This window comes from Acinonyx jubatus, chromosome A2, assembly GCF_027475565.1.
Source record: "Acinonyx jubatus isolate Ajub_Pintada_27869175 chromosome A2, VMU_Ajub_asm_v1.0, whole genome shotgun sequence".
Taxonomy (NCBI): Eukaryota; Metazoa; Chordata; class Mammalia; order Carnivora; family Felidae; genus Acinonyx; species Acinonyx jubatus.
The window spans coordinates 6,016,221-6,041,728 of record NC_069383.1 but is presented as its reverse complement, the minus strand read 5'-3'; the positions used below and the strand labels follow the sequence as shown (position 1 = coordinate 6,041,728).

The 25,508-nt window shown below is 50.5% G+C and overlaps 2 protein-coding genes across 8 annotated transcripts in view; one reads left to right on the top strand and one right to left on the bottom strand.

Moving 5' to 3' along the window:
* AGAP3 (ArfGAP with GTPase domain, ankyrin repeat and PH domain 3) overlaps nucleotides 1-4,093 on the top strand; it is a 54,756-nt gene extending 50,663 nt beyond the window's left edge. For all 5 annotated transcript variants that reach the window (XM_053217855.1, XM_053217858.1, XM_053217857.1 and 2 more), the window contains 5 exons: nucleotides 1,629-1,783; nucleotides 1,870-1,960; nucleotides 2,107-2,329; nucleotides 2,995-3,250; nucleotides 3,391-4,093. In XM_053217855.1, coding sequence (XP_053073830.1) covers nucleotides 1,629-1,783; nucleotides 1,870-1,960; nucleotides 2,107-2,329; nucleotides 2,995-3,250; nucleotides 3,391-3,597 — 932 coding nt within the window. In that variant the 3' untranslated portion in view covers nucleotides 3,598-4,093. The remainder of the gene's footprint in view (nucleotides 1-1,628; nucleotides 1,784-1,869; nucleotides 1,961-2,106; nucleotides 2,330-2,994; nucleotides 3,251-3,390) is intronic.
* On the bottom strand, nucleotides 11-25,508 carry GBX1 (gastrulation brain homeobox 1). 3 transcript variants are annotated; one of them, XR_003417618.2, is made up of 3 exons: nucleotides 24,534-25,508; nucleotides 7,263-7,958; nucleotides 11-6,002 (listed from the first exon to the last, which is right to left on the bottom strand). XR_003417618.2 is itself a non-coding variant. In XM_027051321.2 (2 exons), exons 1-2 carry the CDS (start codon nucleotides 25,060-25,062, stop codon nucleotides 7,405-7,407), a joined length of 1,083 nt encoding a protein of 360 aa, XP_026907122.2. In that variant the 5' UTR covers nucleotides 25,063-25,508; the 3' UTR covers nucleotides 11-7,404. The 3 variants fall into 3 exon arrangements, 2 of the variants coding, with proteins under 2 accessions (XP_026907122.2, XP_053073840.1); XM_027051321.2 differs by having other exon boundaries at nucleotides 11-7,958; XM_053217865.1 differs by having other exon boundaries at nucleotides 11-7,955.

The following is a 25,508-nucleotide window of genomic DNA, read 5'->3' as shown; positions in this document are numbered from 1 at the left end:
ATTCTTAACATTTTTAGAGTAAGCATTTTGTAATGATAATTAGCAATAACCATAGTTCCACGACTTCTTTTGGTAATCTAGACCCGGAATCTTAGAAAAGCGCTTTCTTCTGCCTAATGTAAACCCTTTCTACTAAAACGTGAGCTTCTCTCTTGTTCCCTGTAGAAGGTAAAAGACGGCAGGCGGCTACTCCAATAGCCCTTCCAAGACTCGTGGGCAGGACCTATGCTTTCTGTGTCTCTTGTATCAGCCATTGAGTTTCCTGAGGGCTGGGCACATAACTGGTGCTTGATACGTGTGTCTTAGCTGGCGAGGTCTCTCCTTACTCGTCTTTAAGCTAAGGAATTCCAGCTCCTCGAGTGTTTTCCACGGGGCCTTTCTCATAATTTGGCGTTGATCATGGCACTTCTCTGATTTTCTCCCAAAGTATCTTCAAAGTGTTCCTCTTCTCAGTGGTTGAAGTCTCTTTGCTCCCAGATAAGTTGAACTTCTCGATGCGTAGTGGCTCATTTCCGCTCCGACTGTCAGGGATAGGGGTGTGGGTGGAGATCACCTCTAGGGGAAAGAGCTGCCCTTCCCAGCCTACCGTGGTGTAGTGATGCTTAGCACGCGTGGCAGGGGACCCAGGTACCCAGGAACTGAGCCCCACAAAGGGCCGGGTTTGTGCAGTTCAGAGGCTGTACTGAGAGCAAGGTGAGGTGGAATGGTGGAGCCTGGGGAAGGAAGAGTACCAGCGTTCTTGTTCTAGGAGGCAGTTTCTGTTAGAGGTGCCCTTAGAGCAGGAGCCCAGCAGGAAGACGTCCAGGGAATGTGTGTCACTGAGGCGAGAGGCTGCCCCCGGGGCAGAACCTGAACTCCGGCCTTGGGCCTCCCCACAGGTATCTGAGTTGTCTCTCCAGCCCCCAGGACACATTCAGTCTCGGTGCTTGTTAGGAGTCGTTCACCCGTAGGGTGGTGACCGCTGGGAATGAGATTTGTGTCGCTGTCTTCTGTTGGCCGAGAGGAGCAGAGCTTGGAACAGCTTCACCACGTCGCTTGGGGTCGCGGTCCGGCCTACAGCGCGGGGCACCACGGCTGTCCTCAGGTCCCTTTCCGCTCACACCTCCCAGTTTGTGGGGACAACCTCGCCTCCTCTCCCCATCCACTTGTCCTTCCTGCCTCTCTCTGCCAGGGTAGCGGGGGAGGGGCCCGGCTCCCAGGAGCCCCACGCTGACGCCGTCAGGAATATTGGGTTTAATGAGCTGCAAAATGAGGCGGCTGCAGCTGACATGTACGGATGGTGCCCGCACCCGCCTTCCCCCACCCTCTCCCAGCGTCGCCTCCTAGCACCCGTCGCATCCTTCTCCAAACACCCCGCTCTGCTCCGGGAGGCACCCTGCTCCGAATTCCAGGCCCATTCCTGGCAGTGCCAGCCAGGGATGCGAAGACCTTGCACCCTGTCTTTACCGAGGCGCCACAGGTGGTCGGGAAGAGGGGTTTGAGGGCTGCTCTGCACTCGTGGGCATGGGCTTGGCCTTGGAGGCTGGGGTGGGGGGGAAGAGGACGAGAGCCAGGCAGGCAGGAGAGCGGATGGAGGTGTGGCAGCGGGGCGCCCTCCCTGATGGTGGCAAATATCCCTGTCCCCACAGAGGCGGAGGAGTCCTTCGAGTTTGTGCTGGTGTCCCTCACCGGGCAGACGTGGCACTTCGAGGCCTCGACAGCGGAGGAGCGGGAGCTGTGGGTGCAGAGCGTGCAGGCCCAGATCCTTGCCAGCCTGCAGGGCTGCCGCAGCGCCAAGGACAAGGTTGGCACGGAAGCCCGGTTGGGGTGGGACCCAAGGTGGCCTGGTGACTGACCGCCCCCCCGCCCCGCGTCTCTCCCGCTGTGCAGACTCGCATGGGGAACCACAACGCGGCCCTGGCCGTGCAGGCCGTTCGCACCGTTCGCGGCAACAGCTTCTGTATTGACTGCGACGCCCCCAGTGAGTGTGGAGGCCGGCGGGGCTGGGGTCGGGGTGGCTTTGGGAAAGCCTGACGAGAGCCTTCCGGTGGGCCACCAGAGGGGACCTCCCTGGTGGTCTCACGCTGGTTGCCCGTGGGCTTCATGCTGCTTCCTCTCCTCGCCTAGATCCAGACTGGGCCAGCTTGAACCTGGGTGCCCTGATGTGCATTGAGTGCTCAGGGACCCATCGACACCTGGGGGCTCACCTCTCCCGCGTCCGCTCCCTTGACCTCGATGACTGGCCACCCGAGCTGCTGGCCGTCATGACCGCCATGGGCAATGCCCTGGCCAACAGTGTCTGGGAGGGGGCCCTGGATGGCTATGCGAAGCCTGGGCCCGACGCCTGCCGGTGAGTGGATGAAGGGGGGGCCCTGCGGCTGGCCAGAAAGGGAAGGGACGGTGGTGCCCAGGTATGGGGAAGACTGGGATGGTGCTGAGTAGCTGCAGCCGTGCTCCAAGGGTTAAAACTGGCTGTTGCTCTGCTCGGCAGTTGGCCCCTTGGGGTGCCCCTCCCCCTCCCCGCCTGTCACTCAGGCTCCTCACAACAAGAGGCCCTTTCTGAGCCTTATCAGCAGGTCAGGGGCCAGCAGGAGGCGCATGCGCAGGGCCCTATCGCTCTGTGGCGTGAAGGCCCTAGCCTGAGCTCTGAGATGGGGAGAATGGGTGGGAGATAGGATAGCGCACGGGCCCCTAGTGTAGGCCCCCCACCCCCTTTGTTCCAGCAGGTCCAGATAAGCTACCACGGGAGCCCTGCCTGGAATCTTCCTGCCCTCTCAGCCCCCTACATCCCTGCTGCCCCCGAGGGGCCTCTCTTCAGTGTTCCTCCCTTTCAGCCTCTTCCACACCCTTTGCATTACCCACTCTGTGCCGTCCGTTCCTTAGGTTTGTCTCTCCACTGCCCCGTCCTATGCCTTGTCTCTGCCGATTCCCCTTTCGGGGTGCTCCTGCCATTTCCTGACCACCCTCCCCAGCCCCCGCCCGTTGGCTCATGCCTCGATGGACCTGTGGTTGCAGAGAGGAGAAGGAGCGCTGGATACGGGCCAAGTACGAACAGAAGCTCTTCCTGGCCCCGCTGCCGAGCTCGGACGTGCCGCTGGGACAGCAGCTGCTCCGGGCCGTGGTGGAGGACGACCTGCGGCTGCTGGTGATGCTTCTGGCCCACGGGTCCAAGGAGGAGGTGAACGAGACCTACGGCGACGGGGATGGGCGGACGGCTCTCCATCTCTCCAGCGCCATGGCCAACGTCGTCTTCACACAGCTGCTCATCTGGGTGAGTTGTGGGCTCCCTCCTTGCCTTGCCAGGGCCACCTCGGAGGCTCCTCTGACCTACCTGATCTCCGTTCTGCCCCCAAGAACCCACACCTTCCTTGCCATGTCGTGCCAACTGTGAAAATGTGCTTCCTTCTGCAGTATGGGGTGGACGTGAGGAGCCGGGACGCCCGGGGCCTGACTCCACTGGCCTACGCCCGTCGGGCTGGTAGCCAGGAGTGCGCGGACATCTTGATCCAGCATGGCTGCCCTGGGGAGGGCTGTGGCTTAGCACCTACCCCCAACAGAGAGCCTGCCAATGGCGCCAACACCTCTGCTGAGCTGCACCGAAGTCCTAGCCTTCTATAAGGCCCAGGAAGAGGGCACAGGGGCCAGAAGGACTCCATGGCCTGGGGCCCCTCCTCCCTACACGCACTGGGGGGAGCCAAGACAGAGAAAGGAAGGAGGAGAGGAAATGAGAAAGAGTCAAACAGAAGAAGAGCCAAATGAGAAAGAGGGACCAGAGGAGACCTCTGGGATTTGAGCTGCAGCAGAGGGGGAGTGGAGGTATTTTAGCCCTCTACCCCACGGTGCCACTGAAAAGGGACAGGACCCTTTGGAGGTACCTGTGAGGAGAGGGGAGCAGGACCTCTCCCTCCTCCAGATTCCTACCTTCTCCTGCCAGCCCCCTGCAAGCCTTCATCCTAAAATGGAGCCTGGACGGATAGGGCACAGGTTGGGGGGTGCTGGATGAAAGAGACGAGGGGGTGATCTGTGAGTCCGTGTAAATTTGTACATTGGAGTATTTATGTTTGTGTACATATCTGGTGTGTGTGATGAGCCAGTAAACCAGACTGTGTGTGGCCTTGTTTTCCCCTTTTATGTCTCTGCCCTTCCAGAAAGGTCCTTCAGCCCTACTTCTTGGTGCTATCTTCGGTCTGTACTCTGGGACTTCCTCCTCTCTCGGTGGGCCTGAGGCCCTGAGGTCTCTGCTCAGGCCACTACATGCGTTTCCTTTGGCCCTTTCCTGCCAGCAGCGTAGTTGAGTTTGTGGGTAGCACTGGCTTCGAACCCCGAAAGGAGGTTCAGAGCTTTGTGCTTCCTACTGGAGGCTTTCTGCTGCTTCCCCTCCTCACATGCCCCACCCCTACCCTCGGAAAGGTTTTCCGGCTGGTCTCCGGTAACCTCATGCCACACCTGGTGCTGGCCAAAGTGCACCCAGAAGGAGGACAGAAGCGTCGTCCTCTTTCCTAAGAGTCTGGGAAATAGCTCACACAGCCAGACCTATGGGGAGACGCTCAAGGCGCAGGAGAAGATTCTGAGGAAGCCGCGAGGGCAAGTGGCTGGACTTTACTAGGGCAGCACTGCCGCCGGGACTCAGGCCTCGGCTTTGCTTTTGAGGAGAGGCGAGGAGGTAGGTCACTGATGGCAGAACCACCACCTGGATTCCCACCAACATCCTGCCAAGCTGGGGGCAGAATCCTGAGCTCCTGTTTCTCCCTCTATCCCTCATCCTAGAAAGACCTGAGGGAAACCCCTCTATACCTATTCTTGAAGGATGAGAACTTGCAAAGTTAAGGTCCCTGCTCTCCAAGGAGCCCGTTTTCCCATCCCTACAACCGCTTTGCTGGTGGCCCCGTCTTTCTCCAATACTTAATGAGTGTACACTGGGTGGGGGTGGGGGTGGGGTTGGCACTCTGATGGGAACCCACCTAAGTGCAGGTAGATAACTGAGCAAATGCTAAGTAAATGCTGTTCAGAGAAGAAACCAGATTGTATTTTCTTGGTCCGCAGCCCTTTTGCAAGGCTGATAAGAGCCTTAGGCAAAGATCAGGGTAGAACAGACATAGGGCCTTTGGTATGTATAAGAAGGGGCTCCTGGGCTCAGAAACATACTAGCAATAATCAACTTTCTTATTTTCCCTAAGGAAAACAAGCTGCTTAACTGGCTGAGTACTGTCCAGTATAGTTTAGGAGGCTTCATAGTAAATCCAGAAAAAAATGGCAAATCAGGGCCTCGGTTTCCCCCCAGCCTCCTTCCCTCAGGCACAGCACCAGAGAACGTCTGCTCTAGCCCTAGACCTGTGGACATGAATTCCCGACCGCCAAAGTGACAATAGCGCCTGTGATCCTCAACCACTGCCTGGCCTGGCCCCTAAAAAGCATCTAATCTCATAGGTTCCCTTCGTGGGCAGACACAGCCTCAATCTAGATCGGGAATGGGGCTGGTCCGGACTACTTTTTTTAACCTAATTTTCAAGCCTTGCTGGATTTTAGCCAAATAGCAGCCTGGACCCCTGCATCCGAGCTGGGGAACCGCGACCCTGTTGCGAATAACCGGTCACAGCCCCGGCTTGCTGTTTGGTTGCCGAAACCAGCTAGGAGAAAGGAACTGCCAAGGAAAGCCTGTCTTCATCATACGAGGCGCTCGGCAGATGTTTGAGTAAATACTGGTTGGCCTGCCATCCTAGGAATCAGGAGTAGCAACAGTTTTCTAAGGAAGGTGAGGGGGCCGGCCAGGTATTTGAGCCTGTATTTCCCTCCCTGACCTTAATCTTCTGAGTGTCCTAGCCTCACTCCTCGCTCTGCCCACTTTTCTGCTCGGCGGCTCTGTTCTCTCCCCTAGCTGTCCTCCCAGATCAGTGCTTCCCAAGAAGCCACGCTTACCATGATCCCAACTTCAGCTGGTTTCTGTAATAATCCTCTTTCCCCAATGTCTGTGCAGGCGTGTCTGTGCAGCCCCGCTCCACAGTTGGTACAGCATAGTAGCCCTTCTGTGAAGGTGGGGGAAATGGCAAATAGCTTTAGTTTGTCTTCTTTCGCTCACAGGATACCCGGTTTCTTGCAAGTGCCCCTGAAGTCTCTTATCCTCACGTTTACTTGGTCCCCCTAACTAGCTCTTAGAATCCCAACCCCCAAGCTCCCAGGTCCGATCTCTGTAGCTTCTCCTATAGTACACACGTCCAGAACCATCATTCCTTCCTGCCTCATCCGTTTTGCGGGGGGGCCTCTCAACCAATGTCGTTTCATAACGGAAGAGGATTTGGTACCCCAACCTTGGTAAAACACGCGATGGGGAGGAGGAGACACCAGTTAACGCAGTACAAACAGAGAACCAGAAAGGAGTCGTGCTCCGGGCCCTCACATCTGAAATACCAAAGCGCGGCAGAGATGGACCAAGCTGCTGCGTCCTCTGCCCGGAAAAAGTAATGAGCTCGCGGATGACGGTGCACCCCCCAAACTGCCCTGCCTAGTCACTGACGGGACTGCCAGCGTCTACCTAGTTGGGGCCTGGCCGTACGCCAGCTAAATAAACTAGGGTCAAGTACTCATTTCCCCTCGTAACGCAAAAGGGAGTGGATCTTCTGTTCTCAAGTCTGCCAGCTCTTCCAAAGAGAAGAAAGCAGAGATGAAGAAGCTTGCCTGTTTAATGGGTGAAGAGAAAAGAAGCGTTGTGCTGGGAACGTGAGGCCTAGGTGCGGACTGTGGGAGGTACCGGGACGGGAAGGACAGAAGTGAAGGTAGTTTACATGGGGGGAGATGGTGCGAGCCGAAGGTTTTCTAAGGAGGCTGGTGACAGTTTCATTCTGTTTCTTTGCATGCCCTTGCGCTACAGACAGGCCAGACCGCGCCCACAAGGCAGTAAGAGGGAACTAAACTCTGGCTAATGATGACGGAACATCGACTTTCCCAGTCTCTCTCAGGGGTGCCGACAGACAGACAGACAGAGGCAGATAGCTCCATATATACAAACTTTACAGAAAATAAATAAGGAGCTGTGATCAGCTTGGCTAGGCATCACCCTGGATTCTTTCCACCCCTGTGAGAAGTAGTCCCAGGGCATTAGTGGGAAGCTTTCAGGCCCTTGGCGGGTGAGAACCCACCCCCTCCCCAGGAGTCCGTCTCCCCCCGCCCACAACAGCTCCGCAGTGATGAGGACTCAAGCCCCGTTAACTCTGAAGCCCCCGGTCTGAGGATCCCTGGAATAGGCTCAGGGCCAGGGGCCCAGGTCTCAGGTTGCCAGGAGAGCGTACCTAGCGCTAAGTTAGCTGCCGACGGAGCCCTCTCCCAGGGCAGCATCGTAGCAGCAGCCCCGCTGGTCCGCAGAACCCTAACCCAGTCTCAGAGCAGGCTCGGGGACAGATCGGCTGCCTTCCAGGATCCTTGGGAGCCCCTTCAGGGCCGGGCGCCCTGTTCCATTTGTTGGTGCTGACTCCGTACAGCAAACCTGTTGACATGCACAGGTATGGGGACAACAATCTTGGGGTTTCTCACGGGCTCCCCGGAACGGCTGCTCACGTTGCCAGCTTTGATGCGCTTCCACTTGGCCCGCCGATTCTGAAACCAGATCTTGACCTGCACCTCACTGAGCTTGAGGGCGTGGGCGATCTGGGAACGCTCTGTCAAGCTCAGGTATTTCTTGCAGTGGAACTCCTTCTCCAATTCCAAAAGCTGCTCACTGGTAAATGCCGTGCGGCGCCGTCGGCTTTTGCCCCCAGGAGCTGTGACTCCAGCTGCCACTGGTGCCCCCTCCTCAGCTCCAGTCCCCAGGCTTCCCTTTAGCTTCGGTTTAGGTCCCAGGAGAGCCCCTGGGCCCCCTGCAGAACTGTCCAGGAAACCGTCGTCCTCGCTGTCACCGCCTGAGCCCTCTTCCTCCTGTTCGCTGCCTGCCGGGTCTCCTGCTGGTGCCTCCAGCTTCTCCTCATCTGAGCTGTACACCTTCCCCTCTGCTGTGGGGAGCGAAAACCAACGGATGGGGAAGGAGCAGGCAAGGAAAAGGCAGACAGGTTGGAGGAGGCACATGGAACCAGGGCCGGGCACGGACAGGATGACGACGGCAGGAGGGCATGAGACGTGGAAGGGAGGAGATGGGGAGGAGGGGAGACAAGGACGGCACATCCAGGACATGGGGTGGGGAAGAGGTTCAGGGAAGACAAAGAGATGGAAAGAGAGCTATTAACCAGCACAGATTTCACTACAGCAAAGTGGGGGGAGGCAGTAAGTGCATATCAAAGGAATGTCATTCCCAGGACTGTGACCCAACTTTACCACCCCCCCCCACCTCTTTCTCCCTACCCACTACCTTCCCAGCTTTCTCCAAACCCAGACCAAGCACTTTCCACTCCTTCACCACCCCTCCAGATCCAGACTGCACAGCCTCAGGCCCTAGAATGAAGCAGTGTGGGACCCGGCCTAGGAGCCTTTCCGTTACTATGGGCAGGAGGAAGCCGTGTAGAAGGATGCGCTTCTGCAGGATAGAGGGGGGACATCACACTGCGGCCTTTGTTACTCTCCTAGGAATCCTCACCCGCCCCAGTGCTAAACTGTCTCCCCACCTTCCCTCTTCCCTGGATCTAGAATCTTAGACTCTCATTTCCAGATGGAAACCTAAGGGTCATCTGATTCCCCATCCCCACCGATCCCCAAATCTGGGCCCAAAAAATATTATCAAAGGATTTCCTTACCCCAAAGAGGTTTCCTTACCCCTACTTCTAATTCTTGACCAGATCGTCCAGCCCAGAATGGGGAGCCCTCCCAGGGCCACCTTATCTGTGGCCAGATTTTTCTTCCAATCGCTTAGTCCTCTTAGTCCCCTTTTCATCCTTCCCCTACTCCTTAATTATAAAATGATATCTTCTCGTTCCCACCTTCCCTCCTTCCCAACCAAGGATGCTTGAGCAGCATAAACAGCTGCTTTCTGCTCAAGTTCAGAATCCTGAGGCCCCTGAGCTTGACATCAGCTGGAGGAACCAGAGGGAATACGGGAGGAGACGAAGAAAGGGAAGTGCAACAAGGGAAAATACAGATAGGAAAATGGTAAAATAAATTTTGGCTCATTTAGTAGATTACTGATTATTTGTAATCAGCCATATGAAGCATTTCAAATCCGTGTGTAATTCTAATACTTAATCATTGGTTTTACTCCTGCCCACTGTTTTGTCAGAACTGCAAAGAACGCATTACAAATATTTTCAGTAGTTGAGTTGTAAAACTGCCTTGTTTGCTGCCCAAAGGGCCAATAAGCAGTGAAACAAAAACTCAAAAGAAAGCCAACCAATAGGAAAGAGAACAAGAGTAAACTGAACAGTCAGCTTTTTACCATCCGGTTGATGTGTGAAGGGGGCAGGATTCTGTAAGTGCTGGAGTGCATTATAACCACCATGCATCACACGGACACGCAGAAGATCTGAGGTGGAAAATACGGCCCGAAGTAAAATAACCTCAGGGAGCGGTGAAATGCTTTAAAGGGGAAACGTGTGTGCACGTGCCTACGGGGCTAGAACACCTTCCAGCACACCTCCCCACCTGCCTGTGCTCCAGAAGGAACTTCTCAGCGTCTCAAGGACCAGCCCAGTAACTTTCCCCTTCCCCATCCCCAGGGTCGTCCTTTCCCTTCCCTGACGCAATCAATCTACACCTGTTTCTTTTCCTGGAGAACCATGTTTACACTCTCCTTAGAGGCCAGAATTGTCAGCCCACCTCCAGATTACCCACCACCGTCACAGTCAGCTGCTGCGCATCTCAAGGGCATTTTTATCCCCAGGCCCTTCCTTTTCTTCCTTTCGTGCTTCATTCTATCTGACTTCAAAACCCGTGTGGCATACCCTAGTTTAGGCTCACCCAGCCTTCCCATGTTCCTCCTGTTTGTTGCTTTTCATTAGCAAGGATGCTCTATTCTCTTTGGCAGCTGGTCTGAGCTTCTCAGCACCCGCTCCACGTGGTGTCTCGATATCCCTCCTCACATCCTCCCCTCTCAGTCCACACTTTCTCCCGTCCCTCCTTCCTGGCCAAGTACGTTTTGTTTTCTGCAACAGTCACATCCTTGGCTTCCTCCGCGTCGCCAATGGTTCCTCCTCACACTCCTTTCCGTTTCCACGCACCTCAAACTTAACATGTCCCAAACTGAACTCCTGACCTCTCCCCCAAACCAGCTCTTCGCCATCTGCACCCATGTATTTCCCGGCTTGGTTAATGGTAGTTCCGTCCTCCTTGTGGTTCAGATCAATCCTTCACTCCTCTCTCTCACAACCCATGCCCGATCCCAGAGCCTGCCCTTCTCACCACCTCCTCTGCGACCACTAATCCAAGTCAGCATCATGTCTTGCCCAGTTCATCGACCTTTTCTCCAAACTGGTTTCCCTGCTTCTGCCTGCCCTGCCCTCCCTCTCCGCCAGCTTATTCTTCGGTTCGGAATACTAGGCTCTTCATCTAGATTTTTGCGCTGGCTCATTTCCTGCCTCCTTCAGGTCCTTGCTTTACCAAGGAGATGTTCCCTGATCATCTTTTAAAAATGACAACTCCCTAAACAAACAAACAACTCCCAGTATTCCTATCTCCCTTTTCTGCTTTATTTGTTGCTATAGTACATGTCACCAATTTTATTTGTGTATTTTATTGACTGTCTTTTCCTGTTAGAATATAAGCTTCATGAAGGTAGGGATTTTTAATACATTTTTTTCACTGCTGTATCTTCAGCATCTAGGAAATCAACTGCACAGAGTAGGCACCTAATAAATATTTGTTGACTAAATAAAAACCTATTCCCAGCACTTTCTCCCTTCCTCCCTCTCTCCCACTTCTATCTATCTATCTATCTATCTATTTATTTATTGTTTAATATTTCTTTTTGAGAGAGACAGAGCTTGAGGAGGGGAGGGGCAGAGAGACAGAAGGAGACACAGAATCTGAAGAAGGCTCTAGGCTCTGAGCTGTCAGCACAGAGCCCGACACGGGGTTCAAACTCCTGAACCACAAGATCATGACCTGAGCCGAAGTCGGACACTTAACCGACTGAGCCACCCAGGCGCCCCTCTCTCTCCCACTTCTATCTCTGTTCTTCCTTTCCCAACCCTCTCCTAAAATATTCCCCACAATTCCACCCCATCCAGTGCCCAGAAGACATCCTCTCCATGAGTATGATTCTATCCACTTTTCAGTATGCCCTCTGATCTCACATTGGCTGGAGAGAAACCCACATGCAGTGGGAATCTATAGGGTCTTATGCTAAAAGAAAGGAGGGGAAATCCTTCATTACTATATACATCATTACCAAATACATGAAGATGAAGTGAACGTACATCATTACTAAATCCTTGAACTTGCAATTTTTAAAACATGGCTTGTAGTAAATAATAACAAAAAGAATAAAAGCTTGTAAAAACGCAGCCCAACACTACAGTATTTTAAACAGCTGCTAAAAAGGCAGAAACTGGATTTCAGGGCCTGAAGGGTGAAATCATTTAGCACAGCTCCAAGCACCCAGGGGGCGTCCCATAAATCTAAACTGATGGTGATTGAGACGAGGCTCCCAGCTTCCTTGATCTGGCAGGGCCCCCTGAGATCATATCATCTATCCCTCTGTCTTCAGACAGATTCCATAAAACCAAGCCCACATAAGCAGGCCTCCCTCAGCGCTGCTTTTAAAGCCATACATGGGGCACAGGTTCACAACCTCTCTTGGTTACTCGATCCCGGTGGGATGGGTGGGATGCCGAGTGACAGGGGCCAGAGTTTCTCTCTGAGCCTTTATAATCATGACATCGAGGGCTCTGATAAGGAACTCTTGGAGGCAGGTGGGGGCGGGGCAATAGGAGAAAGCCACGGGAGGGGGAAATACAGCTTGACCCTCAAAGGAGAAGGTCTAGGGCAGTGAGTAACACTGAGAAGTGAGAAAGAAAAGGTAAGGTCAAAGAAGGCAGAAAGAGGACTGGGACAAGAGAGAAGTGGGGTAGACGTAGTGGCAGGAGAATGAAATGATGAATCGGAGAAAGTCAAAGGGCTGGAAAGTCGAAAGAAGGGGTAGAAAATAGGGGGGAAAAGAGCAAAACGCTTACAAAATCACACCCCTGCCTTTCTCCCCCCAAACATTGCTGCATTTGGAGCAAAACAAAACATTTTCACCCTGCCACATGTTCTTTGCTCCACTAAGAGCACTTTAAGAATCACTGCCCAAAGTGAAGGAGACACATTCAAAAGAATTGGGTGAGGCAAAAAGGGAGACCAACCCTTAACAATGTACCGATCCTACGGCACCGAGGTGGCATCCGCTTCGTGAGTTCTGCTCAGGTCATGATTTCGTAGCTGTGGGACTGGGGCTCCACACTGCACGTGAGCATGGGGCCTGCTTAAGGTTCTCTTGCTCGCTCTCTGCCCCTCCCCAGCTTGTGTGCACGTGCACACTCTCTCAAAAAGAAAACAATGTAGTAATCCTGAAACAGCTTACTCTTTTCTAATGGATGAGCCACAAAATAAATGCAAGCTATTTTATTTTATCTGATTTGTAATGAATATTAATGGTAAATATAATCAAACAAGATAAAACAAACTGCACGTAGAAAAACGTGTTATTGACTAAAAACTGACAGAAGCAAATCTTTTTAATAAAATTTCTAATTGCAAAATTTGATTTAGAATAATTGGGCTTGGTAGATATAATGTCCATAAAAGTAAATTACTAATTGCAGATGCTATAGCCGGTTGATATGAACAAAAAAACTTGATCCATAAGATAAGACCTCACTGAAAATTTTACATGGGAAATAATGATTCTGATGAGAATAATTTCAGCAGAAGAAAAAAGTTTTAATTGGAAACAATTTGACTATGTATAGCGAGGCCAAACAGAAAGGTTCTGTTCTTTGCGTATGAAAGTGATGTTATTGGTGACATAAGAGGATGCTGAGTTTTCAGCTTACTCCTTATGTGTAAGCCTAGGATCAGAAAGAAGTGTGGTGTCTATCCTATGAGTGTGGGGCAGATCAGTTATGAGGAAATATCTAGAGTTCTTACGAATTCTCACGGTGGATGTGATTATCCTAAGAACCAGAAATCAGAAGGTTTATGCCACAATGACTTGTCAAGTCCATGCCGAGAGTATACTTCCCACTCCAGAGAGCAGTACTCAGGCTCCAGGGACACATCTGCGTGGGGCCTTCCTTCCAAGAGGGCACCAGAGGTACAGAAAAGCCCATCTTATGAGCGGGTCTGGTCAGGCTGGGGAAGAAATCAAGGGCCAAAGAACCCCCGGTAGATACTCTCCAGGAGAAAAAATAAATAGCACCAGACTTGCACCATCTAGAGCTGTGGTCACCAAGAAGGGTGCGCTGGGCCCGGGTTGTGGTGCAGACAACCACCCAAGGAGTGGAAAACCACTTTAGACCCCAGCTATGGGAACTCACAGAGCCCCTGTGCTGTCCCTCATCCATCCTGTTCTGTTTCACCTTCTATAAAATCAACAGCCTTTATTATTCACTGAAGAGAAGTCTCTCTCTCATGATACTCAGTTCTGACTTCCCTCTACTTCCAAAACAACTACCCTCACACACCCCGAACTACTGTCAGGGTAGTAAGTCTCCTCCCGAGTCAACTGCTCAGCTTCCTGAATACAGAAACAATTTTGCGTGAGGTCAAAAGGTAGAAAGAAACTCAGGTCACCCCTCAAAAAAAGAGGTACGTCTGCCACCATTCTCGTTTCCAAATCTTCATCATGATGTCCAGCACGGAATTATTTCTCTGTTCTTTGTGGAGACAGTACTTTCTCTCGTCATTTACGGCAATTAGCTCACTTTCAATTTATTTTTCACTCATCCCCTTTCATGCTACCACCCCTTCCTATAACTTTTGGTGCAATAAGGAAAATTCCTTTTTACTTTCTGTCTCTCCACTCTCCCACGACCCTTCAGCACTCCTTACTCCAAACTGACTTGAGAGTCTTCTCTACACCACTGTCGTCCAGGACCCCTCCCACCTTCATGACGAGCTCAGGGCAATTTCCCCACCACTCCAGGCTCAGAGTTCCTCTCATGGCATACCAACACTGTCACTGCCAAGGGCACCCTTGTAAACGTCGATGTTCCAAAACATCTCCACGCTTACTGTTTACCTTTAAGCAACTCGCTGAAATAGAGGAGACCTACTAGTAGCACTAACGGAGGGCTTGGCAACCTCATTTCAGGTGAAAACACGGAGTTTCAGAAAGATTAAATGATTTTCCTAAGTCACGCAGCTAGAGATAGATGAATGTCTAGAACCTTGGTCTCCTAAATCTCCAACCAATGCTCCTTCTATCCTTTCCAGCAAAATATCTTCTTTTCCCTTCGCACTTGAAGTAAATGCCCAGACGCCTCATCAGATAACCTTCCCACCAAACCTGGTTTTAGTTAGATCTCATCCCCTTCACTTATCACTCCAGAGCTCCAGCCTCCTCATCAATATCTTCCCTTACCATGCTCAGAGAAGGCTCTTACACTTGCCATAAGAGAGGCCTCACTTACCAAATTTCACCTGTGTCCTTAATAGGCTATTTCTCCCATCATTCCCCAAGACAAAATTCCTACCAGATCTATTTTTTCTGTCCTTATTGTTTGTATGATGTAATCTTACCAGTCAGCATTCCTTTTATTTAGAAATGTATTCTTTCATTAAAAAAATTTTTAAATGTTTGTTTACTTTTGAGAGAGAGACAGAGAGACAGAGCACGAGCAGGGGAGGGATAGAGAGACAGGGAGACACAGAATCCAAAGCAGGCTCCAGGCTCCGAGCTGTCAGCACAGAGCCCGATGTGGGGCGGGGCTTGAACCCACGAGCTGTAAGATCATGACCTGAGCCAAAGTCAGACGCTTAACCAACTAAGCCACCCAGGCACCCCTGTATTTTTTCATTTAAAAAACAGTATCACCGGGGCGCCTGGGTGGCGCAGTCGGTTAAGCGTCCGACTTCAGCCAGGTCACGATCTCGCGGTCCGTGAGTTCGAGCCCCGCGTCGGGCTCTGGGCTGATGGCTCAGAGCCTGGAGCCTGTTTCCGATTCTGTGTCTCCCTCTCTCTCTGCCCCTCCCCCGTTCATGCTCTGTCTCTCTCTGTCCCCAAAATAAATAAACGTTAAAAAACAGTATCACCAAATTATGGAAACAGTTTTGTTTTACTATCCATTTCTTTTTCTAGCTTCTAGTTTACAAATATCTCCATCATCCCTCAAGTACAGCTCTTTCTTGTACAGGACTCAGCCTCACTGAGGAATAGACATTTTTCTACCGTGCCCATCTCTCCACCTCGTTCATTACAGAGCTCTCTTCAGCGCTCCGCTCTCCCTGTCTCTTCCCTCACTCTTAGGAGTACTTATTGAGCCAGGGAGAAGGCTTTCCTCCCTAATACTGGAAGGGAGTTAAGGTAGATTCTTTCTTTTGGGTTGAGGTAGACATCTGTTTGGGATTTATTTTTGTCTGCTCAGCACCCGTCCCTCCCTCCCTTTGGGCACCGCTTTTCATCAACTACCCAGTACGGTGGCCTGTCCGTCGCATTTCCCCGCCTTCATGGCCGTGCAGCACGTGGCCTGGATCTGACCAATCCTAACATCCCATCTCTCCCATCTGCCAGGAGACTGGACTCCAGTGAATCGGTCACTCTAGAATTTTGTGTGTGTTAGAATCCACTGGGGTCTCAAGCTAGGACTGTAAAAATTTAGAGCTGCTTATGCTTGTGCCCTTTCTCACCTCTCTTAAAGACGGAATGTGGCAAAGCCTCTTTCCTTCAGCCAAGTGAAAGGGAAAAAAAGATCTAACAGATACTGTTTGCATTTTCGGATCCACTCAACTCCTACACTTAGAACCACGTGAATCCATAAATGCCCGTTTTAGCTTAGAGTTGAGCTACTGTCACCTGCAACCCAAAGAGCTCTGACCGCACCCCGTGCTGTAACTGCAAGTGACAAGAATTGCATGACTCCGGGGAAAGTAAGCCTCTCCGCCTCACTCCACAGCAATCCCATCCAAAACAGTGTTTCCGCATTACCTGAAATTATTCATAACAACGCCACCTAATATTCCACCAGTTTGAAATCCATGTGGACTTTAAAAAATCTCCTTAATCCATCTGAGTGTGAATTACTTTAATCCAATAGCTTTGCTCTTAACGTCAAGGCGAGATCAGACATATGAGGGAATAGGAATTCAGGGGAGGAAAGGAGGAGAGGTGTTTTTTAATATACACACAATGTAAAGAAAAGAACAGGCTCCGGTGGGACACGGAAGGAAGGTGTTGGGTAGTCTTGGCTTCTACAGAGAATGCCGAAATGTGAGACAGAGACATCAAAGGAGGGGGAAAGACCCAAAGGAAAAAATGGGACATCTACCCTCATCCGCTGCATACATTGGTTCTCTCCCGGCATTCACTTCTCAGGATACAGTGCTATTTCTAGCATTACTTCCAGACTTATTTCTCCCTATCAGCACAAAGGGTGTCGCCTATCCTATGCGATTCTAGTAAAGAAGTCTTCCACAACGTAATTCCCAGCTAGGCTCCCCATCCGTTTCCAGTACACGGACGACACCAGGAATTTCTTGCACACCTATTACTTGAGGATGCTGAACATCTTCTCATCTAATCCTTAACTCTGTGAGGTAAGTATCGTTGCCCCATTTTGCTGGTGAGGAAACTGTGACTGAGTATGCTGCTGTTAATATCTGTCTCGCGAAGAAAGGGTAGCACCGAGATCTGTATCCAAAGCCCCTGCTCGTTCTGCTGTGCGGCACCACATCTCTCTGTGAACACTGGATTGCCGTGGCACCCTAGCACAAATACTGTACCAGATGAAGACGTAACAGAGAAGGCCAGAAACGGGCTCCACAACACGGCTTCTCTTTTTCTGACTCCCTCACGGGCACTCCTTCCTTCCTCACCAGGTAAAGTCAGGCACAACTGATCCCCAATTTTTTAAAGTTTTTTGTTGTTGTTGTTGTGTATTTATTATTTAGAGAGGGAAGGAGGAAAGGGGAGAGAGAGCGCGAGAGAATGAGAACAAGACCGGGGAAGGGACAGAGGAAGAGACAGAATCTTAAGCGGGCTCCAAACCCAGCACAGAGCCAGATGCTTGGTCTCACAATCGTGAGATCGTGGTCTGAGCCGAAATCAAGACTCAGACGCTTAACCGACTAAGCCACCCAGGGGCTCCCATCCCCAATTTTTTTGGCCTTGATAAGATCACTCACCTTCATCAGACGTTTCTCTCTCTGACAACCGTACACAGCCATAGCTCTGATAACCCCTCCAATCCCAGAGGACAAGACCTCCACTATCCTCAAGCCCAGCCCCGATTTCGCCTCAAGATGTACATATCCCAGCCTGCCTCCTTTTCAGCGGCCACGACAATTCAGCACTGAGAAGTACAGAATTTCCCCCAACCCCTTTGCTCAGGATGCCTTTTTTCCCCCAAAGGAAACAATTAATTAATAAAGGTATCCTTACAGATAAAACGATTGTAGAGCTGGAAGTGACCTTGGAGATCATCTAAGTCAAACCCCTAATGGTACTGATGAGGAAGTTAAGACATAGACGGGTGTGAGTTGGCCAGGATCCCTAAGTCACACGTTTCTAGTATCTACGCATAACGTGTAGAAGGGCTGTCACCAATTCCAGCACAAAGTGCTTCTTACCTTCACTCTCAGGATAATTTCGTCTTCCTCCCTCCTTCTGGTATACTTCTGCACTATACTTCTCTTCCCATTGCTCCCAATACAGACTTCCATTCTCCTCCATTGCTTCCATTGTAATTCCATTTCCTCCGTAATCCAGTCAAGAAATCCATCTCCCTTCACCCCCAGTTCAGAAGCATTTTTTTCTGCTTCTTCCATGCTCATTTTTCACACCGTGCTCTTTCCTCCTCATAACCCTAGTCTCTCTGAGTCCCTGCAGCCCCCTTGCTTCTAATACAGATTTTTCATGTCATCACTTGAAGGTTATTCCTTTCCCTTCCACAATGGGAAGGGAATGAAGACACTGCTTCACAACTAGTTGTAGTACTGTGCTGTCTCTTCCTACCACAACTCAGTTCAGCTTGTGTAAGTCCGCTGTTCCATCACACCAAACTCAAGCATCTCTCCTCCCCACACTCTGTCTCCCAATTAACACATCGGTGTTCCTAAGCGGACAACTTGCTCCCAGCGTGGCCGTACTGCCAACGAAAAACCCAAGCCTTTTCTCCATCACTCCCACATCCAGACCTCTTGCCTCATCATCACTACCACTGTAGCCATGAGCACCACCACCTGCATGGACAGTGCCATCCTTTCCATTGGTTCGGGGTTTCTTCTCTCCTACCCCAGCACGGGGCATTTTCCTATTCCCTCTAGATAAAAATCCTCTCCCACCAACCCCTTTCCCTGCCATCAGTCCTACTTAAGTTTCTCTTGTTGCACATCTGCTCCATCATGCTCGTTTCCATTTCCCAATTCCCAGCTTCGGTGGAGGCAAAGCTCCTTCTTTCCCCATTACTTTCAAGGCAAAATTCTTGCCTATAGCTTCCCATCGTGACATTACTCTCCATGCAAAGCACTTCGTTCATCATGTCATGTTCCTCCTTTCCAATTAAAATATTTCCCCTTCATTATTCCAATTACTTCCTTGCTCCCATTATTCCCAGTATAGACTATTTATGCCCATCATTCTGAGTATAAGAATTACCCTCCTAATCATCTAAATATATATCTCCATATTTACATATGCCACTGCAGAGATCCCCCTTCTCTATTCCAACCCTCCCAAGTGTTACTTGCACAACGGTATAAGGCACCTCAATATCCCATTCTAATCCTCCGGATACAATTTTCCTCTTGTCATTTCTAAGATCTCTGTCCCTCAACTAGGGGTTCTTAACACTGTTTGTGCCATGAACTCCTTGGCAGTCTGATACAACCTGTGAATCCCTTCTCAGAATAATGTTTTTTAGGTGTATAACATAAAACACATAGGATGACATGAGAAGCTAACTATATAAAAATGCAGTTTTCAGATATTTAAAAATGCATTTGTGTTATAATCATATACGCTTGTTAATTCTTTGAACAAGATGCCTCCAAAGACTATATAAACTTATAAGAAAGCATCTGTAATTTCTATTGATGACAAAAATCTCAGTTACTGCTGAAACTACTATCGTTTCTGGCCTACACTCGTAATTAAAGAAAATGCCAACTTTTAGTTAGGAATAAAGTAAAAATAAAGATGTAATTTTTTCCCCTACTAATAATTAACAGATCCCTTTACAAGGGGCCCATGAAACGCACTGAAGCTAGAAAAACAAGCTTTTATTCTATGGAATTGACAGAGACATTAAAACTAATCTGGGGCGCCTGTGTGGCTCAGTCGGTTGAGCGTCTGACTTCGGCTCAGGTCATGGTCTCATGGTCCGTGAGTTCGAGCCCCACGTCAGGCTCTGTGCTGGCAGCTCGGAGCCTGGAGCCTGCTTCCGATTCCGTGTCTCCCCTCTCTCTGCCCCTCCCCCACTCATGCTCTGTCTCAGAAATAAATGATTTAAAAAAAATTTTTTTTAATAATCTAAATCAAAACTTTTATGTTTCAGATGAGGAAACTTAAGCCTAGAGAAGTTATAAGACTTGACTCTCCCATAGTGTCTTGAATATACTAAGCCCATAATAAACACACAATAAATGTTCCCTGAATTGAAGGCAGCAACTTGCCAAAGCTGCACAACTAATAAGTGGCGAAGCTGAGACCTGAGTGCATGTGTCATGACTCCTAAATAAATGACCCTTCGATCACATTAAGTTAATGCAACATTTGCCTTTCTATAAATGTCAGCGGAGCAAATACTCTGTGTGCTCAACATTTCTAGGAAAACATGCGTCTCCATTGCTTCCAAGAAAAATTTCCCTCCTAATTGTAACAGAAGTCTCTGATTCCATATCACATTATCCTTTCCTGTTTTTCTCTCATGAGTAAATACATCTTGACAGTCATAATGGGCACCTATTCAAAAATTAATTGATGGTCACCTAAAATGTTCTCTAGCTACAATTGGGTGCTTAGCTCATAGCAATCAGCCCTCAAATATCATGCTCCTAGAAAGTTTCCCTAGTCTCCTTGCATGGTTTCTGTCATTATTGCCAATCTCTATTCAGAAATCAGCAAATTTTTAATTTAGTTTTTAAAAATGACGTTCACTACACTGTCATCTCCCAGTTGGTCCCAGCATATTCTTTTTCCTGTATCATCTCAGTGTTTTCTTCTCTTCACCATGCTCCATACTGGCATTATCTTCCATGTGAATCTCTCACTATCTGTTTATCATCCATCCAACGATTATATATGGACTCTCTGCCATCCCTCACTTCTTAAGTCTTTGTTTTCAAGCAATCCAATTCCTTTCTCCCTGAATCATTGCTGTAAGCACCCCCAATTTAAAGTTTTCTTCTGTATTTCTACCAACGGACAGCTCTTTCCATCATTCCCCCGGCACACAGCATCACCTTCACCCATCGTTTCTGTGACGCGTATTTGCACCACGTCTGCAAGTCAGCTGGGACCTACTCTCGGTCAGAGCTCATATGCACCTTCACATACAACAGGATCACCGCTGCCCAACCCACTCCCTTTTCTCCTTTTACGGTTTACTTACTTAGAGTTTGCTACTCTCTTTTCTGCATTATTCCTAACACAGAGAAGACTTCACTATCCACCCCAATTCAAAGCTCCTTGCCCCCATCACTTTCACATGACTCTGTTCTCACGACTTTTAGATCAGTTATGTTGAGTAAAAGTCACCACTGCCCACATGAGGCTACTGACCACTTGAAACACGGCTGACGGAACTGAGATGTGCTGGGAGTATAACATACACACTGGAAACGGAAGGCAATGTGGAAAGAGGATATAAAATATCGCATTAAATATTTTGATATCGATTAATGCTGAAGTAGTATCAGACATATTGGGTTTGATGAAATATGTTATTACAATTAATTTCATCTGTTTGTTTCTACCTTTTTAATATGGCTAATGATTTTTTTAATTATATAAATGGCTTGCTATTCTGGGCTCTTCTGTTGATTCATACTTTTAAATCTTCTCCAGGAATCCAAATTCTCTCCTCTTTTAGCATTTCCACCAAGATACCTTCCCCAATTATCCTCACCGTTGCCCACACTCTAAACCCAGAATTATTTTTAATCTACCATTCTCAGTACCTCTTCTACCCATTATTTCTGAACACCGTGGTTTTTTTTTTTTTTTTGCCTGCTAATAGAGCTTCTACCCCTGCACGCAAATCGTAATAAAGTTCTGTTTTCTTCATCATCAGTTGTAGTAAGGTGGTGTCTCTCTTGAAGCAAAATTTCAAAAAAAAAAAAAATAGTAATTCCCAAGAAAAAGAACTTCACTCACCATTCTCCAAACTGGCCTACCTTCACTATAATTTCACTTAACAGGGCTAGTAACTGTAAAATGCTAAACAAATGGAAATTTATAATTTCAGACTAATGTTACCCATTCACACTAGGAGAGCAATTCCTCCTCTGTCATTTTAAAGACAGCATTCTTTCTCCAAAACTCTTCTAATGTTGAGGTTTCAATCCCATTATTCAAGCAAAAACTCACTTATTTCATACTAAATATTCTAATACAATTCCCCAAATATCCGTTTTCCCATTTTCAGCAAGGGCCATGTGTCATCACTCCCCACACTGATTCTACGTTTAACATTTCTGGAATCTCCTTTTCTTTTCTCAACTACTTAGGAGAAAAATGAGGGCTGGCCAGGGGGATGTGAGTGGCCTGGTGAGTGATAGGAGGTGGCAGTCACAGATAAAGATCTCAGTCTCTATCCTCTGAAATCTCTCCTTACTGCTCTGCCCCACAAGCCCTACTACAAACCCTTTATGTGTACCTCTTCCCAATATGACTGATTACCTTCACTCTAGCACCTCTCAGAATTCTTCCTCTGTAGGGTCTCCTTCTCATCATTCTTAGCCAAAAAAAAAAAAAAAAAAAAGTCTTTTTTATTAAAAAAATTTTTTTTAAGTTTATTTATTTTTGACAGAGACAGAGTGTGAGCAAGAGCTGGGGAGGGGCAGAGAGAGGGAGACACAGAATCCGAAACAGGCTCCAGGCCCCGAGCTGTCAGCACAGAGCCTGACATGGGGCTCGAACCCACGAACCATGAGATCATGACCTGGGCCGAAGTCGGACACTCAACTGACTGAGCCACCCAGGCAACCCACCCCCCCCAAAATTGTCTTTACTCAAAGAACAAGTGTCTTTTTATTGCTTCCAACATTTTCCTCAGATGATGATCTCTCCTTGATCATTCTGTACGTATAAATTCCAGTTTACCATCACTCCCAGTATTGAAAAACCTTTTTAAAAAATTACTCCTAGTGTTGACACTTTTCCCCATTTCCTACTAGAACATTCATTTAGTTCGCTCCCAAACCTCTCAAAACAGAACTCTTTCACACACACACACACACACACACACACACACACACACACACTCTCTACACTTCTGGTCCAGAGACTCTGTTCACTATTCTTACAGCCCAGGCTAGAAATCCCTTGTAACTATCTCTTCCAACAGACAGACCTCTTCTGTCTCTTTTCTCTTTGGATAATCTGGGGACACAGCACATTTGTTGGTCCTTCCTTTCCTCTATTCCTCTTTCCTCAATATTTCTTTTCAGTTCTTTTCCTCTGCTTACTCCTCTCATTTCCTCACTCACTGTCTGCTTTTACAGCAAATATTCTATCTGCTTCAGAAAAGAGCCTCCATTCCATAAATGGGTGAAAATAACCGAGGGGACCTGAAAGAGTAGGACGAGTCTTCCCAGGGCTTAGGCAGATTCCTCCCTCAGTTCCCCTTCCCCAGGCTGCCTCCCTTTCTCCTCCCCCTCAGCTCACCTCTTCCTCAGGTATCTGCTTATTCTTCCAGCTCCTACTGCCCCCAAAGCCATCCCTCTGATGGCCTGCCTTGCTCTTTTCTACCTTAGGACTATCCTATTCTCAAAATTCTCCTGATTCATTCTTCTTCCGAATGGCGTCCTGCCAGCTACTCTTCCCCTCCCCTCTGGGCCCTTTAATTTTGTGGACATTTCCTCCCACCATCCAAGAGCTGCTCTATCATTTCCTTTTGATCCTCCTTAGAAGATGCTGCTCAGACTTCAGCCACTGGACACCGCCCCCTTCCCCCCCCCCCCCCCCCGCCGGCCCAACCAGGTACAAAAACAACAACTGGATCTCCAAAGCCAAAATGCCCAGGGGTCAAGGGGAAAAGAAGAGGAAGACAAGCCCTGTAGCAGCGCTTGGAGTCTGGAAGGACGACGAGACCTTTGGACCATTTCAAGGAAGAGCCTAGAAACCTATCACCGGGAATTGTCTTCTCCTGGCGAAGGACAAAAGGACTCTTGGATCTCCTTCTTGCCTCTGCCAGAGTCAGCCTCCAGGCCTCCTGAGGTCACTTTCTCCCGCCAAGCTGATGTGATGAATGGTTAAGCACAGGCGGACCCATCCTCAGGCTAAAGAAGTTTAAGCTTCAGGAACCCCACACCTGCATGCAGCCCCTCTTTTCTCAAATAGAGTCCACTAAATCATATACGCTTTGGATCTCCTCACACCTGGATTTGCCCCTGGATAGGGGAAAGCTGTACTGGCTTCTAGGGGTTAAGGATTGACCAGGGAGGTCAGGAGGGCTCAGAGTTGTTTCATTCTAAACCGGGTTCAGCTTAACACGCCCTGCCTCCGCTGAGAGGGCATCTTCCCATGGAGGATCCAGGGTTCCTGAATCATCTCTTAGCTGAATCTCACTGGTTCCAGAATCTTAGCTAGATTCTTGACTCCAGGCATTTGTGCCACACCCAACCCAGCCCAGCCTTTAGCCTCTCTCTTGACCTCCCAGTCAGTACTGGTCAAGCAGGTGCTAGGCCCTTTACTCAGTTCTTCAAGGCTTATCTCTAAATCTGCCAATTCAGAAGTGACCTCTACTACTAAGGCGAAACCGGGTCACCAAAGTGGTCACCACTGCTTTAAGACTCTCCCTTTGCCCCTGCAATCACAGAGCCCATTTGGGGTCAACACAGAAGCCAGAATCGCCTTCCCCTTACTGAACTGACAGCTGTCCCAATGTACCCTCACCCTGGGGTCTTGCTAGTGTCCCCAGGAATCCCACAGTTGCAGCTTCTCTATCCTCTGCAGAGAAGGAAAATGAAGGGATTCTTAAAGAGAGACATGGGAGCCAAGGCGTGAGGAGTAGAGTGCTGGGAGAAAAGGCACTAATTTGGAAGGGAGTACTGGGAAGTGTTTGGTGAGGCTTCAGGCACTCTGGAAGACAGAGCAGGGCAGCGGTTCTGGGCTCTAGAGGTGCCGTGTTTGGAACAGAACGGGCGGTGGTTCTGCAGAACCCAGCATCTGGGGGTCTGGGATTCCAGGGCTCCAGGCAGGTGCTGAGATTCTGAGCCGGCTGCTGTCTGGGATTTCCAAGTGAACGAGCCTCCCGCCCGGCACCCTGGTCGGCCCCAGCACTTACCCGGCAGACTTGGGAAAGTCTCTGAGAAGTGCGGAGGCGGGGGCGGTGGGGGCTCTGCCACTTTCTCCCGGGCGGGCATCAGCTCCTCGGCTTCCAGCCCACCCTCGGGGCGTCGGCCACCCGTCTCGGGGTTGTTTCGGGCGGCAGTGGCGGCGGCGGCGGCGGCGAGCTCCTGGGGCCCGTAGAAGGCGTCGGGCGGCTCCGCGAAGCTGGGCAGCGCGGTGGTCAGCGCCACCATCGAGGGCACGGCCTGGCCCAGTCCCGCGCAGAACGTGTTGGTAAGGCGGCCGGCAAAGGAGGCTAGTGGGGCGAGAGGCGGGAGGCCGGCAGGCAGCGGCGCAGGGGCCAGCGCCTGCGGCAGCACCAGCGGCCGGTAGGGCATGAACATGGGATAGCCGGTGTAGAGCAAGTGGCCGGAGCGAGGCGGCGGTGGCCCGATCAGGGAGTCAATGGAGAAGGCAGTGCCCGGGCCCCCGCCGCTGCCCCCGCCGCTGCCCCCGGGGGCACCCCCGCCTCCGGCTCTCTGCATCGTGCCCGGAGCTACGGCCGCCCCGGGGCGCTCCCCTCCGGGCGCCGCCGTGCGCCCCGCGGCTCGGGCGCCCCGCGCGGACACGCAGGGCTCGCTCCCAGGCTCCCGGGCCGAGGTGGCGGCGGGGCGCGGGCTCGGCGCAGTGTGGCTCCGGCGCCGCGCTCCCTCGCTCTCATAAGGAGGGAGGGGGCGGGCGAGCGGGCGGGCTGGGGGTGTCGCCCTCCGGACTCATCCATCTTCCTCAAATTACGCTTCACTTCCTCCCTCCGCCCGCCGCCGCCGCGCCCGGCTCCGCTCCCTCCGCAGAGCCCGTTCCCAGCGGCCCGGCCGGCCGGCCCGGGACCCCGCCCGCCCCCCGCGGCCCAACCAACTATTATTAATGGAGATTGATGAGGCCGGACACGCCGCTTTGTGAAAGTTTGCGGCCGACGAGAAGGCGGCGGCAG

Excerpts from the sequence above, each read along its gene's own strand:
- GBX1 (XM_027051321.2), bottom strand. The coding sequence starts at position 25,062 with ATGCAGAGAGCCGGAGGCGGGGGTGCCCCCGGGGGCAGCGGCGGGGGC. Across the intron at positions 7,959-24,533 it reads GACTTTCCCAAGTCTGCCGG|CAGAGGGGAAGGTGTACAGC; the intron begins GTAAGTGCTGGG and ends CGCTCCCCACAG.